The sequence below is a fragment of the Siphateles boraxobius genome, unplaced genomic scaffold (assembly GCF_051911475.1).
Source record: "Siphateles boraxobius isolate OS27281-9 unplaced genomic scaffold, OSU_SipBor_1 6, whole genome shotgun sequence".
Lineage (NCBI taxonomy): Eukaryota > Metazoa > Chordata > Actinopteri > Cypriniformes > Leuciscidae > Siphateles > Siphateles boraxobius.
The window spans coordinates 4,618,418-4,637,500 of record NW_027509186.1 but is presented as its reverse complement, the minus strand read 5'-3'; the positions used below and the strand labels follow the sequence as shown (position 1 = coordinate 4,637,500).

Here is a 19,083-nt window from a genome sequence, read left to right as displayed (position 1 = left end):
ACTCATGTATGAACTATAAATGTATGGATTAAACTCACTGAGACTGTCGACAGTTGTAGGCTACTGTATCACGTGCCGTTTGAACTGACGCGCTACAGCGATCTGTCACATTTAAAAGCGCCAAAACCTTGAAATATTGACGGGATCTGACAGCTGAGAATTTGTTCCATATCAAAAGTAACCTTCTCCGTCTAGTCTGTCGGTGTCAGTGTCCTCTTTGTCCGCGATTTTTCTCTGCGTGAGAAAATGCAGTGCTCCAATCAGTAGTTAAGAGCCTGAACTTGCTTATAGTAATTCGGAAATTAGGGCACATGAGTGAAAAAAAAAATACCGCACAGAAGAATGTAGAAGGCATACCCTCTCCCTGTCTGTAGGATTGTAAAGGTAGGGTGTTTCTGTAATGTGGTGTCCAGACCCCGCAGGTGTTCCAGCTGCTCAGCAAGAAGAAGTCTCTGGCCACGGCTGCGCAGCTGCTGCTGAGAGGAGCGGAGAAGCTCACCAAGTCTGTGGTGGAGAACCAGGAGCAGCGCCGGCAGCGCGACTTCAACTCTGAGCTGCTGCGCCTGCGCTCGCAGTGGAAGCTGCGCAAAGTCGGAGACAAGATCCTGGGGGATCTCAGTTACCGCAGTGCCGGTAATGCAGTGATTTTATCAGTTAGTGCTGCAGGGATGACGTTAGTCCCAAGCGCTATGAGCAAAAAATTATATCACGGTATTTTCAAAATTATACCGTTTTTTTTTGTTTTGTTTTTCAAGCATGACTGGGTGTTAACCACATTTTCTACTGATTGAGATGGGAAATACTGCAGTAGATTGACTTAGAATGCCCTATTTTACTGTGTGAATATTGTAGAGAAATCCCACACTAGTATTAATACAGGTTTGCAAGGCTGTTTATAAAGAGGTGCCAGCAGGAGGCGCTGTAGCAGCGGCTGAAATAGCGGTTTCCACGGCAACGGCTGAACACAAAGCAGTGCAGCGCTCATAAACGCTACTTTATCAGGAAAGATAAAGAAAGATTTAAAGCTTTTCTAAAGACAGTCAATTCCCTTCAAAGATACATTAATATTAAAAAACACCCAGGCCACGTTTTGACTTCGTTCGTCTTATCACTCAAACTTAAAGCATGGATTACAGCCTATCATGTTCAGTTTACTCAAATAAATAAATAAATATAATCTGCAGTATTTGTCATAAGAGGGATGATGTTTTCATATGGTTATAAACAGCATTTCCTCATAAATGTGAAGATTATGAACATACGAGTGCTGAAGTGTTTAAAGGGATAGTTCACCCAAAAATTTAAATTATCCCATAATTAACTCCCCCTCAAGCCATCCTAGGTGTATATCACTTTCTGCTTTCAGACAAACACAGAGGTATATTAAAAATATCCTGTCTCTTCCCAGCTTTATAATGACAGTGAGATCTCGACTTGCGTACGGCACTGATTATAGTTCATAAAGTGTAAATATGACTATTTTTCATACACAAACACATGGCTTCGCTTTCAGAAGGTCTTTATTTAACCCTCTGGAGTCATATGGATTACTTTTATGATGGATGGATGCACTTTTTTGGACTTCAAAATCTCAGCAACTATTAACTCCCATTATAAAGCTTGGAAGAGCCAGGACATTTTTTGATTTACCTCCAGATTGTGTTCGTCTGAAAGAAGAAACTCATACGCTCCCTAGGATGGCTTGAGGGTGAGTAAATCATGGGCTAATTTTAATTTTGGGGTGAACTAACCCTTAAATATGTGGCGTTGGCGTTTCAGGCTCTCTGTTCCCGCATCACGGCACGTTTGAGGTCATCAAGAACACAGACCTTGACCTGGATAAGAAGATCCCCGATGATTATTGCCCACTCAACGTGCAGATCCCCAGCGAGCTGGAGGGATCCGCGTACATTAAGGTAAAATTCAAGAATAGCAGTGATGTAACTCGCCTGACATCACATGTTGTTTTCCCCAAGATAAAGTGTGTGTGTGTGTGTGTGTGTGTCTTTGCGCAGGTGTCCATTCAGAAACAGTCTCCTGATATCGGAGACCTCGGCACCGTCAATCTCTTCAGAAGACAAGCTAAAGCTAAACCTGGTAAACTGCTGATAAATGCTGCGGTCAAACTATATTTTCTGATTTACTATTATAACTGAATATATGGGTCATTTTAATGTTCTCTTTAAATAGTCATTAAAAGTTTAGTTTGCCTGAAAATGAAAATCTGTAGGGATTTCTGTGAGACATTTTATAGAATGGATGTCACCAAATAGTTCATTTTATGGACAATTAAATTAGTAAAGATGGCAAAATGTTTATTTTTGTGTGAACTGACCCTGTAGGTTTCCATGACCGTGCCAGTCGGTTTAATAGCATCTCTGATTTAAATGTATATTTATAAAATTCTTGAAATATTTGTTCACCTTATTAACTTCGGAGGTTTTTAATGGCAGAGCAAATGCATGTTTTGTGTTGTTCTGTACTGGACGCAGATGCTCTTGTGTTTAAATGGTGAATCATGTCTGATCTGATCATGTTCTCCTCTCTCAGGTTCTCAGATGTGGCATTTAAAGCTGGAAGCGGCTCAGAATGTGCTGCTGTGTAAAGAGATTTTTGCCCAGCTCTCACGTGAAGCCGTTCAGATCAAATCACAGATTCCTCACATCGTCGTCAAGAACCAGATCATCTCGCAACCCTTTCCTGGTATTTACCTTTACAGCTGCTTACAAACGAGCATGAGCAACACACACACACACGTTTGTTTTTGTGGTTTGTGAGGACATTCCATAGGCGTAATGGTTTTTATACTGTACAAACTGTATATTCTATCCCCTTACACTGCCCCTGTCGCTAAACCTACCCAACACACACACACACACACACACACACACACACACACACACACACACACACACACACACACACACACACACACACACACACACACACACACACACACACACACTGCCCCTATCCCTAAACCTACCCGTCACACACACACACACACACACACACACACACACACACACACACACACACTGCCCCTATCCCTAAACCTACCCGTCACACACACACACACACACACACACACACACACACACACACACACACACACACACACACACACACTGCCCCTATCCCTAAACCTACCCGTCACACACACACACACACACACACACACACACACTGCCCCTATCCCTAAACCTACCCGTCACACACACACACACACACACACACACACACACACACACACACACACACACACACACACACACACTGCCCCTATCCCTAAACCTACCCATCACACACACACACACACACACACACACTCACACTGCCCCTATCCCTAAACCTACCCATCACACACACACACACACACACACACACACACACACACACACACACACACACACACACACACACACACTGCCCCTATCCCTAAACCTACCCATCACACACACACACACACACACACACACTGCCCCATCCCTAAACCTACCCAACACACACACACACACACACACACACACACACGCACGCACGCACGCACACACACACACACACACTGCCCCTATCCCTAAACCTACCCATCACACACACACACACACACACTGCCCCTATCCCTCAACCTACCCATCACACACACACACACTGCCCCATCCCTAAACCTACCCAACACACACACACACACACACACACACACACACACACACACTGCCCCTATCCCTAAACCTACCCATCACACACACACACACACACTGCCCCTATCCCTCAACCTACCCATCACACACACACACACGCACGCACGCACACACACACACACACACACTGCCCCTATCCCTAAACCTACCCATCACACACGCACGCACACACACACACACACACACACACACACACACACACACACACACCTCCCCTATCCCTAAACCTACCCATCACACACACACACACACACACATACACACACACACAGTAGTTCATTTAAGCCATTAGTCTAATCGCATATTTAGATTAATTTAATTACTTAAATATATATGGGAGAAAATACTAAACCATAATGAGCTTTATTGTAATATTGCCTATATTCTGCATATCAAGCGCATGCATAAAGCTTGCCACAAAGAACCGGCAAAAGTAATGTTTAAGCAGCATGGTACATTTGAATTGTTTATTAATAAACTAGTGTTTTCTGGCTGCAAAGATACAGTTGGCGATGTTGACGCCATCTTCGCAGTAGTGAACGCGCCTATAGAGAGAAATGCACACTTCATACTGATTAGCCTACATGAGTAGAGAGTAGCCCATTTCTTATCGATTTGAATAGTTTTTTAAAGCATTTCAAGCTTTCTATACGTTCTCAGGTCTGTGAGGCAAGTATCTTATACGCTGAGTTTCGGTTCATTTATGAGACGCGTTCCAGTTTACGAGCCGGCGGCTCCGTATCCTATATTGTCTGCTATATTTCGCTTCTTATTTATTAAATCCAGCCAATTGTTTGATGAAACATTGATTGAAATTAAGATACAATTTTTACAAAACGAAATTCACTTTAAAGAATGGCTTTCTACAAAACTTAATTAAGTGGTCAAAATCATGTCTGACCCACTCGTCTCCTGATATATTGGGCATCTTATGATCTATCTTACCTTATCTCATGCGGTTCCTTTTTCATATAATCAACATAGATGAAATAAAAAAAAAAAGAACATTATATTATATTATATAAAACAAATATGAAATATTCACGTTTTTTAAGTTATATTTAAACGTCAGAACCCTCCGCTTTTCTCGTGTGTGGCCTGTACATGCATGTGTGTGTGCATAACGGGAAGGGGTACGGTTTTCGAATAATACCCAGCGATCTTCGAATATAATTTTTGCTTGAGACGCCCGAAGCGCTGCACTGTTACACTACGTCAACAGCGGAGGAGAATGACATGGAAGAGAAGAGATTGTTGAATAAAGTCATTATTTTGGGGGTTTTGCGCATTAAAAGTATTCTCGTCGCTTCATTATATTAAGGTTGACCCACTGGAGTCACATGGAGTATTTTAGCGATGTTTTTACTTCCTTTCTGGGCCTTGAAAGTTGCAATGACGTTGCTGTTGATGGAGGGACAGAAAGCTCTCAGATTTCATCAAAAATATCTAAAATTGTGTTCCGAAGATGAACGAAGGTCTTATGGGTTTGTAATTAATGACAGAATTTTCATTTTGGATGAACTAACCCTTTAACATGTGCATTATACACCTGTATAAGAGTAATGTACAAGAGTAATACATTTCTGTCGCAGCTTATTCGTTTAAACCAAACTTTTATTTTGACGAGTTGCCGTGTAGAACTGCTTCTGTCATGTGATGATGGTTTCTCTCAAATGAAATGTTGTGAAAGTGAGAATATTCAACAGCAAAAGACCTATTTAAATATGAATCCTGCATGTTGTGCTTGTCTCTGTCGATGAATAGCGCAGGCGTGCGGTGCCGTTTACGCGTTTATTGCATCGCGCGCTGTTCCCATCAAGCTGGCGTAAACTAGTGTTTTCCTTGATGCCTAGCCACAGCCAATCACCAGCACTTGATTTGGTCACATCATACATGCTTATTGTTTCACTGACTGTATGTGTTCACACCCCCCTATTCTAGAATAACAATAAATCTAAAAAGAACTGAAAACGTCAATCATTATTATTTTTATTTCGTGTGTGTGTGTGTGTGTGTGTATAGGTCTGCAGCTGTCTATCTCTCTCTGCCACTCCACTGGAGAAAAGAAAAACCAGAGAGCTTCACCGGACAAGAGTAAACCAGACGACCACCTGTATGTGTTAGAGCACAACCTCCACCAGCTCATACGAGAGGTACACACAAACACACTCACTCAGACACACACCAGAGACAGCCGCTTGCGTCACTGAGTCTGAGGTGTGTGTTCCTGTAGTTCCACAAGCAGACGCTCAGTTCGGTGGTGATGCCTCACCCGGCCAGCGCCCCGTTCAGCCACAAGCGCCTGCGGATGGCGGGACCCATGGCCTACGACAAGACTGAGATCAGCGCTCTGCAGCAGAGCGAAGGACTCCTGGAGAAGATCATCAAACAGGCCAAGCACATCTTCCTGAGGAGCAGGTGCACCACACACACACACACATGTTTGTTTTTGTGATTTGTGAGGACATTCCATAGGCGTAATGGTTTTTATACTGGACAAACTGTATATTCTATCCCCTTACACTGCCCCTATCCCTAAACCTACCCATCACACACACACACACACTGCCCCTATCCCTAAACCTACCCATCACACACACACACACACACACACACACACACTGCCCCTATCCCTAAACCTACCCAACACACACACACACACACTGCCCCTATTGCTAAACCTACCCATCACACACACACACTGACCCTGTCGCTAAACCTACCCATCACACACACACACACACACACACTGCCCCTATCCCTAAACCTACCCATCACTCACACACACACACACTGCCCCTATCCCTAAACCTACCCATCACACACACACACACACTGGCCCCATCCCTAAACCTACGCATCACACACACACACACACACACACACACACACACTGCCCCATCCCTAAACCTACCCATCACACACACACACACACACACACACACACACACACACACACACTGCCCCTATCCCTAAACCTACCCATCACACACACACACACACACACACACACACTGCCCCATCCCTAAACCTACCCATCACACACACACACACACACACACACACACACACACACACACACACACACACACACACACTACCCCTATCCCTAAACCTACCCATCACACACACACACACACACACACACACACACACACACACACACACACACACACACACACACACACACACACACACACACACACTGCCCCATCCCTAAACCTACCCATCACACACACACACACACACTGCCCCTATCCCTAAACCTACCCATCACACACACACACACACTTACACACACACACACTGCCCCCATCCCTAAACCTACCCATCACACACACACACACAAATACACACACACACACTGCCCCTATCCCTAAACCTACCGATCACACACACACACACACACACGCAAACACACACAGACAGAAAGTGACTGTCTTTGTGTTTTTCCTCAGTCCGGATAATCCAGAAATCATATATGAATAGTCACTAAAGTGTAGTCACTAAAACTGCCATTAGTTACGCCATGGAAGACTACATATTGTGTCCGACAAGATCTACATACAAAGAGGAGTATGGGTGTACGATGATGACTAATGATGTCTGGAGTTTTGGTCATAATGATAATTACATGTTGCTGAGTGTGTGTTTGTGCTGGTTCGTGGATGGCCGACTCTCACAGCTTTTCATGTCCTTCATATTCTGTACAGAATATATGCATTATGATGGAATTTATTTTTCTAACCCTATTAGATGTATGCATCATCTTTGTCAAATTCTTACATTTAAATTAAATAAATTCTATTTGACATTAAATTTATTGGAATACGACACATTATCATACATTTTTGCACTGCATAGATGGATTTTCACATGTAACGTTTAACTTGTTCATTCTCGATAACGTCAGCTCACGCATCGTTAAATGAACAATTACAATAGTATCTTTGACGATGCATATCAGACATCCCTAGAGAACAGCATACGTGTTAGTCTAAGAAAACAACAAAAAGTAACACTAAAAGATGCTGTACATCCAAAATAGTGTTTTTTTGTGTGATTTAATTTAAATGTGCATGAGTTCACATAAATTAATTTGTTGCAAGTCAAAAGATTATTTTCATAACTTTCACTGATCATCAAGTGTGTAAGTTATAATATGTGGATCGAAGGTTTTGACCACTGAAAAGTATCTCTTTGTCCTCGTTTCCTTCAGGACGGCTCGAACCATCGACAGTTTGGCCAGTCGTATAGAAGACCCTCAGATCCAGGCTCACTGGTCCAACATCAATGATGTGTATGAATCCAGCGTCAAAGTGCTCATCACCTCTCAAGGATACGAGCAGATCTGCAAGTACGACTGGATTACGCGGACTCAGAAACACACTAACGGCAGTGACAGTGACAGTAGTGGAGAATGCAGGCATCATTCATTAAACACAACCATGACAAAGGCTGAATTACACCACACAACTCTTGCACAAACTCAAACCTGATAACTAGTACTAATACCTTGATTATAATCACTCATCACATGTACATAGAAGCAGCAGTGGATTCCAGAATCCGATGTGTGAATGGCATTTTACCGGTAAAAAGACGGAGCACTGTTGCTCGTGTGAACGGCACGAAGGTCAATCTGGTCTTTTTTACGTTAATTTGCCGGGTTTAACGTGTGGAAGGTGCTTATGATTGCACCTAGTTGGAGGATATTCAACATGTTTGATATTTGAGCAACAGGAACGGTGATCATAAATCCATGAACCATGTAAATCATACATGAAATTATTCTTGCATAAATGGCATTTTCTGTACAGTTTTAGAAATAATTTACACACAAATTTATTCTGCTCCTGTTTCACAAACTTTCTACTCTCTACTCTAGAGTGATATAATCGTGCCTCTGATTAGTTGAGTTAATACTAAGCACAAGGATGTGTGTGTGTGTGTGTGTGTGTGCAGGTCGATCCAGCTGCAGCTGAACATCGGAGTGGAGCAGATCCGAGTGGTGCACCGGGACGGCCGCGTCATCACGCTGTCACACCAGGAGCAGGAGCTGCAGGACTTCCTGCTGTCACAGGTGCTCGCGCTCACGTTTGAGGAAGCACAAGCTCTTGGTGTGGCGCTAATCATCTCTGTGTGTGTGTGTGTGTGCAGATGTCGCAGCATCAGGTTCATGCAGTGCAGCAGCTGGCTAAAGTCATGGGCTGGCACGTGTTGAGTTTCAGTAATCACGTGGGCCTCGGCCCCATCGAGAGCATCGGGAACGCCTCCGCCATCACGGTCGCGTCTCCCAACGGAGAATACGCCATCTCAGGTGCACAAACACACACACCTACACATTCAGGGCTCTGGGTTCAGTGAAGCTCATGTAGACCCATAAACAGTGTTTACAGGAATACATGATGAATCAAAAGGATTTTTAAACTACTGTTGTCAATGGTACCGATTTAGGTACCAAGTCGGTACTGACATTTTTAAAAATGTTATGATACCAGCATTTCCCTCTAGCATTTTTGAGCGCTGTTGAACGGATTCTTAATTGGCCTTAGCATTCATGCGCTCAACATATATGTCTGATTGGCCATTGTGTTCACTCTCAATATATATTTCTGTGATTGGCCATTGTGTTCACTCTCAATATATATTTCTGTGATTGGCCATTGTGTTCACTCTGAACATATGTGTCTGTGATTGGCCATTGTGTTCTCTCAACATATGTGTCTGTGATTGGCCATTGTGTTCACTCTCAACATATATGTCTGTGATTGGCCATTGTGTTCTCTCAACATATGTGTCTGTGATTGGCCATTGTGTTCACTCTAAACATATGTGTCTGTGATTGGCCATTGTGTTCACTCTCAACATATATGTCTGTGATTGGCCATTGTGTTCACTCTGAACATATGTGTCTGTGATTGGCCATTGTGTTCACTCTGAACATATATGTCTGTGATTGGCCATTGTGTTCTCTCAACATATGTGTCTGTGATTGGCCATTGTGTTCACTCTAAACATATGTGTCTGTGATTGGCCATTGTGTTCACTCTCAACATATATGTCTGTGATTGGCCATTGTGTTCACTCTGAACATATGTGTCTGTGATTGGCCATTGTGTTCACTCTGAACATATATGTCTGTGATTGGCCATTGTGTTCACTCTGAACATATGTGTCTGTGATTGGCCATTGTGTTCACTCTGAACATATGTGTCTGTGATTTGCCATTGTGTTCATTCTCAACATATGTGTCTGTGATTGGCCATTGTGTTCACTCTAAACATATATGTCTGTGATTGGCCATTGTGTTCACTCTCAACATATCTGTCTGTGATTGGCCATTGTGTTCACTCTCAACATATGTGTCTGTGATTGGCCATTGTGTTCACTCTCAACATATCTGTCTGTGATTGGCCATTGTGTTCACTCTCAACATATGTGTCTGTGATTTGGCCATTGTGTTCACTCTCAACATATATGTCTCTAATTGGCTACAATGGGCAACGATTTAAAAACATGTTGTAAATAGACATCTTACACAGATACACACCCCCGTGTGTGTCTGAAAGCATGCGTCTATCAGCGGATCCCTAATATATCTGCTGATAGACGCCTGCTTTCAAACGCTCCTGTGTGTATCTGACTAAGCGCTCGGTGAAGAGCGTCAAATATGTTTTTGGCAACACTATTTAAAACTGAACGGCACATCACCTTGTTATGTAAGCTTTTTTCCTCCACGGAATAATAATAAATGTTAACGCTGCTTTTTTTAAATCCTTTTTTTTTTTATCACCGGTTTAATCTCAAAATTGCGGGTTTATTTTTAACATTTCAAGACTTTATTTATCGCTACTATGTGATTAATACATGGTATTAAGATGTGATTTGGTCGATCGGATCACAAGTAGACGAGGGAGACACACTCCTGTTTACACCAGGTGTTTTAATCCGTCTCTTTTGTCCACTTTCGGACACTTTTTTGTCCTAATTTCTTCAAAGGAAGGATAAATGTGTGGGTTTTTCAGATCTTTCGATCTAATGAATAAATTAAGCTTGTGCAATTTACATAATAACGTGTCCGGAGACGAGACACAGAGCAGCAGCTTCAGTTTCTGCTCTGACAGCCACAAGATCAGCCGAATGCTGTGAGTGTCAGGAATGGTGAGAGAAACTCACCAAATGGATCATGCTTGGTACTTTTTTCACCTTCAAGCCAAAGTTGGTTCTCGAGCCGACAGTTTAAACCCCGTCTGGCTAGTGCGCTTCCCATGTTTACTCCATTATTTCAGTAGGCGGAGAGAAGACGCTCTTTTGTGGCTGTTTGATCACATGAGCATTTACTCTACGAAATCAATCTGGTCGAATGTGTTTTCTGCTAGATCTGGAAGTGGTCGAAAGTGGACAAGCTCAGAACACTTTAGCGGTTCCCAGCAGGGTGTCTCAGTCCACAAGGGGGCGTCAGCGAGCTCTTTGGGGGGTTGCGTCATATTTTGAAAAGTGTTGAACGGTGAGCATTAAAGCAGCAGTCCGTAACTGTATTTGTGTTCAAAATTTACTACATTTATATAATGAGCGAGTACATCATGAATCCATTTTCCAAACCGTGTTTTTGTCTTATCCTGAGTCACTATGCTACATCTATAATAAGTGTTTATATTGGGACTATTTTACACTGGTTCGTGTCGTACCCGAACCAGTGTCATCCTTGTGTCATCCGCCTACTGTCATCCTTGCTGCAAGCTTACAAGAGTGACAATATCATTAAATGTGAAGGGGGCCCTAAAATATTTTCTTGGGAAAAAGGGGTCTTACTTTAGACCCTGTATTTAGTGTTGTCCGTTTGTGATCCGATCGACTAAAACACATCTCAATATCAGGTGTAAACAGGGCCATAAAAAAGTTGCATTTACCTTTGTTACATGGCAAAAAACAAGCTTGCATACAGATGCTGTAGGAGGAGTTAAAGTTTAACCCTGAACATCCGTTTCGCTCATGTCTCCTGTCTGTCTGTCTGTCTGTCTGTAGTGCGCAACGGTCCCGAGAGCGGCTGTAAGGTGCTGGTTCAGTTCCCGCGCAGTCAAGCCAAAGAGCTGCCCAAGAGTGACGTGGTGCAGGACGCCAAGTGGACCCACCTGAGGGGCCCTTACAAGGAGGTGCACTGGGGCCGCATGGAGGGAAGAAACTTCGTCTACAAAATGGAGCTGCTAATGGCCGCACTGACACCGTGTCCCTGACGCTCATCGCTCGTTGCCTCTTCTCTCTGTCTCACACTCCTTCGACATGTTGCTTTTCCCCGATTGCTCATCTGTAAATGAATCCTGAAGTGCTCTTGAGCTTCAAGCATGGAGTTGACAAGACATTTTTCTAAGAAAAGGCCAACGATGGCCAAAACACATGTTGAAAATAAAACATTTGTACTTAAAGGTATGCATTTTTCTTTTGTTGTTATAACAAGTTTGAGCAAGCAGAGTGATTCTTCTATACACAGGAAAATATAGAGTTAGACAAGATCAAATTAGACAAATAGAAAGATCAAGCAAAACTCTACATTTAATGATTATAACCAGTGCAGGAAATCATCATTATGCAAAGATGTTTATTTTAAAGCTTTAGGATCTAAAAGGTCAGGCCTGTTTTGGCCAAAAATCTGGAAAAATCAGGTAATTTTTATAATAATGTTAGGATTGGTACCTGACACTGATAGAAATATAAAATAATTGTTAAAAACCCATATCCAGTTGAAAAAAAAAGGTTACACTTTATTTCGATAGTCCACTTTAGACATTCTACTAACTATAAGTAACTTTTCAACTACATGTCAACTAACTCTCATTAAAGTATTAGTAGACTGTCATGGTTAGGTGTTATGGGCTCGGGTTAAGAGAATAAGTTGACAAGTTACTTATAGTAAAGTGTTAGCAAATATTAAGCAGACAGTCTACTAATACTCTAATGACAGTTAGTTGACATGCAGTTGCAAAGTTACTCATAGTTAGCAGAATGTCTAAAGTGGACTATCAAAATAAAGTGTTACCAAAACAGGCATAATACAGCATGTTTGCCTGTTTATATTGCGCACACAAACACATTTGTTTTTTTTTACATTAATCTTCATTACATACAACATAATGACAGCAAAAAAAAAAAAAAAAAAAGATCTGTGCAAATTTGCAAATGTATTAAAAAGGAAAAACTGAAATGAGTACATTGCATAAGTATTTACACCCTTAAGCCTGGATAAAGTGGGAAAAGCGGCTCACCCTCATACCATTTCTTCATCTTCCCCAGATCTGTCTTGACTCAACCCTGTCTCTGAGCTCTACAAGCAGGTATTTTGACCTCTTGGCTTGGTTTTTTTCTCTGATATGCTTTTTCAGCTGAGAGGTGTGTGCCTTTCCAAATCATACCTATTCAATTCAAGTTGCACAGGTTGACTCCACTAGAAGTTTAGTAACATCTACAAGTGAAATTGGAAAGCTCCTGAGATAAAATTAAAAAGTGTCCCAGAAAAGGGTATGAATACTTATGCAATGTAATTATTTCACATTTAATCCTTCAGCAGAAGGTCCAGCATTTGCAAAGTTGTCACAAATTTTTTTTTTGCTTTGTCAATGCGGTGCAGATAGATGTGAAAATTTTTGAGTAGATTAATTAACATTAAGTGGTGTGAATACTTTTGCAATGTATATGATTTATTTTTTGTTTCTGGACCGGACTTTCGAGATCTGCCACACCGACTGAACCATCATCTGGGACTTCAGAGGGAAACTCTGGTTGTAGTGGATGTGATGTTCCTCACTCAGCTCGTCCTCTTCATCTCAAACACGTTAATGAACGACTCAGAGACTGTTGGCTGTTTGTTTTCGTCACAGTGGCTGTAGTTCGGTCTCTGTGTGCTCTGTGTGCACAATACAAATACAGAGGTTCATTTCAGTTGCTTTTAATAATACATCTTACAGAAAATATGTAAACTGCAAAATTGCTCGATAAAATTTCATATTCTGCTAAACACTCTTTCTTATGGAACAAATTGTCTGATCCTTTTCTCTTTCATCATGTGTGTGATCTAATCCAATACACCCGTGAATGAAATATAAATGTATAACCCATTGAGACGCCTAGCATGTTACTATTGATACTATTAGTTTAAGGCATCTTATAAGCATTTCTGTGGCGACTTGAGGTGCAGCAAGACAGCGACGTACGAGAGGTAGAGTCAACAAAGTACAAAACTTCATATTGAATGGGTAAATTAATTGACTGACGAAATGGGGTTTCGCCAGAGAGCCTTATCTTGGAGTTATAGAAAACAAGCCGATGGTATTAAAATACCATGGGTCTGCGGGATTTGCATCGCGAACTCCGCCCAACCACTTGGGTATAAAAGGAGCAGCAAGTGCAATCTCGCATTATGTTTCTGCTTCGGAGCCGAAGTGTTTATGTGCTTTCTTCGTCTTCAACAGCAACGAGTGTCCAACGGTGTTGGTGTGATGGCGCGTTTCGGCGGGTTCACAGTCCTGCTGCTCTTCTGTGACTTTGCACACGGCACATGTTTCCCCCTGGGTGCTTCAGCACTGCTAAAGAGAGCTTTCCTTTTTTCTAAAAGAGCTGCACAGGCACGTCTTTATAAAGATGTCTAGCCCATGTGTTTCTGGATGTGGGCGCATGGTCCATCACATGGGCTCCGGTGGATGCTGCTATGTCACTCACAGCATCACAAGGTGGGCTTGATTCCTGAGGATGCATTCCATGTGGATTCGGCTGTGTTGCCTCCCGCGGGAGTGCCAGCGTTGTCCGAGTCGGATCCGGAGCTGACGGCCATGCTTGCCCGGCCAGTGGCGCCCGCCGCCCTCCCCCGAGCACTCAAGCCTGGATGATTGGTTCCTGATGATTGGATGCCAGCAATGTGCCGCCCCCAGTGCCATTCTTCCAGGAAGTCACTAGGACGTGGAAGTCCCCGTTGACTTCTTGCGGCCTGGCGGCGTCCTCCGCCTTCTCTGCCCTCGACTGTGCGGCGGCTCTGTGGCGATGCAACTGTGTCCCCAGAGCGCCTCCACCTGGCGTGGAGACCCAAAGCATCCCTGCAAGGCCTGCGGGTTCTCCGCTACTCTCGTGGCGAAGGCCTACTGAGCTGCGGGCAGGCCGCCTCCGCCCTGCATGCCATGGCCATCCTTCAAGTCCATCAGGCAAGGTGCCGAGGGACATGCACAAGGGCAGGGCTGACCCGGGGCTCATGCAAGAGCTGTGCACCGCCACCGACCTCGCTCTACGGGCGACGAAGGTCACTGCGCAACCCCTGGGTCAGATGATGTCCACCTGTGTGGTCCAGGAACGTCATCTGTGGCTCAACCTGGTTGATATGCGGGAGGCTGACTCCCCCATATCCCAGGCTGGGCTCTTTGGCGATGCGGTCGAGGACTTTGCCCAACAGTTCTTGGCCACCCAGAAGCAGACTACAAAAGCATATACCTTCCCGATGGCCAGCTGCTACCTCCAGTCAGCTGTCGGTGCAGCTCCCTCAATCTGCTTCCCGCCGAGACCAGCCTCCTGCGCTCCCGCTCGGCCCAAGCAGCAGTCTTCACCCGGGCCAGAGCAAGGAGGTGTTCGCAGTCCGTCTCCACCCCGAAGCCTGCCAAACGCCAGGCTAAGCGGCGCTCCTGATCTTTTTTAAATTGAGCTAAGTTAAGTTTTAGATCTTTGATAAATATATTGCAAGAGAGCAGAACTTAAGCGTGTACGTAACCAAAGTGATTGACAGCTTCAGTGATTAAAAAGGGAGTGTTTTTGCTGTAAAAACCTTACATTAAAAGTAACTACAATATTGAATTACATTACGCATTACATTTGCATTAGGCAAAGTATTACTTTTAAAAGTAGCTTAGAAAAGTGCTTTAGAAAACACTTTCAAAACTTTCAGAAACATCTATCTGCAGCATCAGTTTCTCTTGACCAGTTAACTTCACTTTCGTTCAGTACGGCATCAGTTGTTCTGCAATACATCTGTTTGCTTTAGTGTAATGGCTAAAGACTCATTGTACAATGGAAAAAAACAATGACTGTTTCAGACATAACCTTCTGTGTTTTGGTATCAAACACATCAGGCATGCACACACTGAATAAGACATATACACATATTTGTGCACACCTTTCCTTATTTATAAGCCACTTAAAATAAAAGACTCTGCTACATAGTTTTAAAGGTAAATTACAGTAAATGTAGCTTGTTACCTGGTAAGCATCTCCTTTGTATCCAGGCTTTTATGAAGCAGTACAGTTTATTCAAGAGCCACATACACAGCATTAGAAAAGCAGCCAGGGTCGCCAGCACAATGACGAATACAACCAGGAACTGTATGTCCTCATGCTGCACCTCTGAAACATGTATAGCATTCGTTCAATGCAAAAATAAGAAATTTATAGTAAAACGTTGTGCCAGTGGACATTTGTGTTTTATATCAAAAACTCTCTAAAATATGTGCAAGCTGATATACCAGAATGCAGAGACCCAGTACATTGCAGAATTACAAATATGGTAGACTATATCTGTGACAGTGACATTTAACATACATTACAGCCAGTGTTTGAGGTAACAAGTAATGTGTGTTACATATACACATTACTTTTTGGAAGTAACTAGTAATGTGTTATTTTCTGAATATTTTTTTTTACATGCATTCACATTACTTATCTAATAATTGAATGTATTTACTGCTAAAAACAATTGAACACTGTTCAATTCAACTGGCTAATCAGCATCTGATCCCAGACCACTTTCCAAAGAAGAGCATAATCTGGGGCAACTGAAGGACAAATAACTTTAAAGCTACTCACCAGTTACAGTCAATACCAGACCCATATCTTTGCTGTTACCAGACATTTCTGTCACAGTGATGATGTAATAGCCGGAGTCTTGGAGACGTAGGTTGGATATGGTTAGAGAACCGTTAGGATGCGTTTCTACTCGTCCCTTGTACATTTCCGTGACATTCGCAGAGCCGCCGAGGATCCAAGCTGCGATCCTTTGCTGTCTGCTCACAGAACTGAACATCCATCTGACTGTTGGAGTCCCGATGCATGTGATGTCCGCGGAGAAAAGTGCACTTCCCTGAACCGGTGCAGTGACGGTGTTCCCCGACACCTGAATGGTAATTGCCTGAGCTTCAGAGAGAGGAGACAGAGGAGAAGTGTGGTTGATTTTTTTTTTTTTTGGGGGGGGGGGGGGTATTAAAATACTTTCTTTGATCCCAGTTTATCAGTCAGTCTGTTTACATGCACACAAGAAAGCTGGTTATTGCGAGAAAACAACCCAGACAGCATAATAGTTCGGCCCAGATCTGGCCCACATCCGGTACACGTGGATTCCACACGGATCTGTTGCTGTCTGATAATCTGACATGCAAAAGCAGCAAATCTGCATAGAGTACCAACTCTGTGACTCTGTATTGCTCTCTTAGTCTGATGAAACTTTGCTTCCAAATTTTGCTGACCAGAAAGACATTCATTAAAAAAAAAAAATCTTTATTTGATCTTTATTATTTGGCACATTAGGCCCTCACGGTCTTCCTCTTCAATCTTCCTCCAAGTCCACACTTTATTGGCTCTGAGCCAAATTGACTTTTGGACTTTAGTGTGTACGTCTGCTGCGGGCAATCTAGCATCGAGGATGTATAGATAGAACTGTAAAAAGAGGCATGTGAAACCTAAAATGACAAATGTGACCCGCTATACAGTCCTGCATATGTAACTGCTATTATAATGCGGTGAGTGTACATGCTGGGTGCCATTTGGGATAGGCACAATAACTGCAAATATGTTACTAAAACAACATTGACGTCTAAGTGAATTCACCCTAAAATTAAAATTCTGTCATTATTTACTTACCTTGAATGCTAAAATATAATAAAATATAAAATCCAGGAATTATAAATCACCTGACGTTCATTCATTTAGTCCAAAAGAGAACTGGCCCACTAGACTGATCCTAGTTTTTCCTAAGTTTTATTTTTTTTTCTCCATTTCTGTCACAGATGGAGTTTGGGCTCTTTGCCACTGTCACTTTTGGCTTACTTAGTTGGAGACATTAATATTCAGATAAATTATTGATTTGGCTACACTGACACACAATCAGATGAGAACTAAATATGAGCTGAATAATGACACTATTGTCCCCCCCCCCCCCCCAACCAAAACAAGTTTGTGGAGTTCACTGCCAATGATAAACAGGACTTTTGGAAGAAGCTGCTGTAATCTTTCTCTTATCAGCTGTAACATGACCCGCTTTTAAACATTACTGTCCAATCCTAACTTAGCAACTGCCGTGTTATTTTACTGCTTCTACACTGTCCATTCCTGTTCCTACACATTTCCAAATTAAACTATGCTCTGAAACAGTGTCTTCAAGTAAATTAGCCATGAAGTAAAGCATTTGAAGTGACAGGAAAGTGAAGAATGAGGTTGTAAACAGGATTGGCTAGCCTGACTCATTCACTCGACACCAGAATCCTGTCCTTCGGTATTCAGCACAACTCTACAAGGTACATACGTGGCAGGTGTTTTTGTTTTTTAGCCATGTTCAGCTGAAAAGCAACATCTAGACTTGTTATAGACTTGTTCAGTGTGATATTACATGAAAATGCCAAATGTTACATTTTTCGCCAGTTTTAGACAGGATTGTTACATGTTATTATAGCGATTGTGCAGGATTGTAGAGAAATTCTGTGTTTAATGTTAGAAAGTTTTGTTTGAACAAATGCATAGCAAAAATACCTGAACGGTTCAAACAAAAGCAATGTCATCATACTATTATAAGTCATAACATGCATTCACCTCTTCTGGAATCATAAAATATACACTTCTGTCCATAAATGTTTATCTAGTTGGGTTAATGAGGACATAATATAGACATCTATCATTTTCTATATGATGTGAATTATAATGACTACACACTAATTAAACCCTAACCATAAAAAATATATACTTTTGTCCCCAAAGCATATCTACAACTAATACAAACACATAAGCAGACACACATATACTTACTGTAATGGCAGAGACAGAAGATAAGATATAGTATGTGTGCGTTCTGAGACAAACAGATCCATGCAGGCCTCATTAGACTGATTTCTCCATGTATTTAATACAAGTTACATATGATTGTCTTTATAGCTATGTCATAACTCTAGACTTTCACCGTGTCCTCCTCTGGTATTCTTTCTGTTTGCTGCATGCTTCCTTATGCCAGTCTTTGCGTGTCCATATTTTCTTCTGAGTTGTTTTCTCTTTCTCTTTCAGTATTTGCTCCCTTTTGCTCTTTTTCCTGTCTGATCTGTTCATTCAACAAGTCTTATCCACTTGCAGGCGATACTGATCAGACCGGTTC

General features: G+C 42.4%; 2 protein-coding genes across 4 annotated transcripts in view; one reads left to right on the top strand and one right to left on the bottom strand.

The window, feature by feature from the left end:
- Positions 1 to 12,127, top strand: part of med17 (mediator complex subunit 17) — a 20,862-nt gene extending 8,735 nt beyond the window's left edge. For all 3 annotated transcript variants that reach the window (XM_077207499.1, XM_077207497.1, XM_077207498.1), the window contains exons 4-13: positions 414 to 633; positions 1,780 to 1,916; positions 2,016 to 2,097; positions 2,551 to 2,703; positions 5,724 to 5,854; positions 5,935 to 6,119; positions 7,921 to 8,058; positions 8,667 to 8,784; positions 8,862 to 9,021; positions 11,730 to 12,127. In XM_077207499.1, coding sequence (XP_077063614.1) covers positions 414 to 633; positions 1,780 to 1,916; positions 2,016 to 2,097; positions 2,551 to 2,703; positions 5,724 to 5,854; positions 5,935 to 6,119; positions 7,921 to 8,058; positions 8,667 to 8,784; positions 8,862 to 9,021; positions 11,730 to 11,938 — 1,533 coding nt within the window. In that variant the 3' untranslated portion in view covers positions 11,939 to 12,127. The remainder of the gene's footprint in view (positions 1 to 413; positions 634 to 1,779; positions 1,917 to 2,015; positions 2,098 to 2,550; positions 2,704 to 5,723; positions 5,855 to 5,934; positions 6,120 to 7,920; positions 8,059 to 8,666; positions 8,785 to 8,861; positions 9,022 to 11,729) is intronic.
- Positions 10,482 to 19,066, bottom strand: vstm5 (V-set and transmembrane domain containing 5). Its single transcript, XM_077207500.1, has 4 exons — positions 18,744 to 19,066; positions 16,536 to 16,862; positions 15,933 to 16,076; positions 10,482 to 13,602 (listed from the first exon to the last, which is right to left on the bottom strand). The coding sequence occupies exons 1-4, from the start codon at positions 18,814 to 18,816 to the stop codon at positions 13,571 to 13,573; spliced, it is 576 nt and encodes a 191-aa protein (XP_077063615.1). The 5' UTR covers positions 18,817 to 19,066; the 3' UTR covers positions 10,482 to 13,570.
- Positions 19,067 to 19,083: the final 17 nt, after the last annotated feature.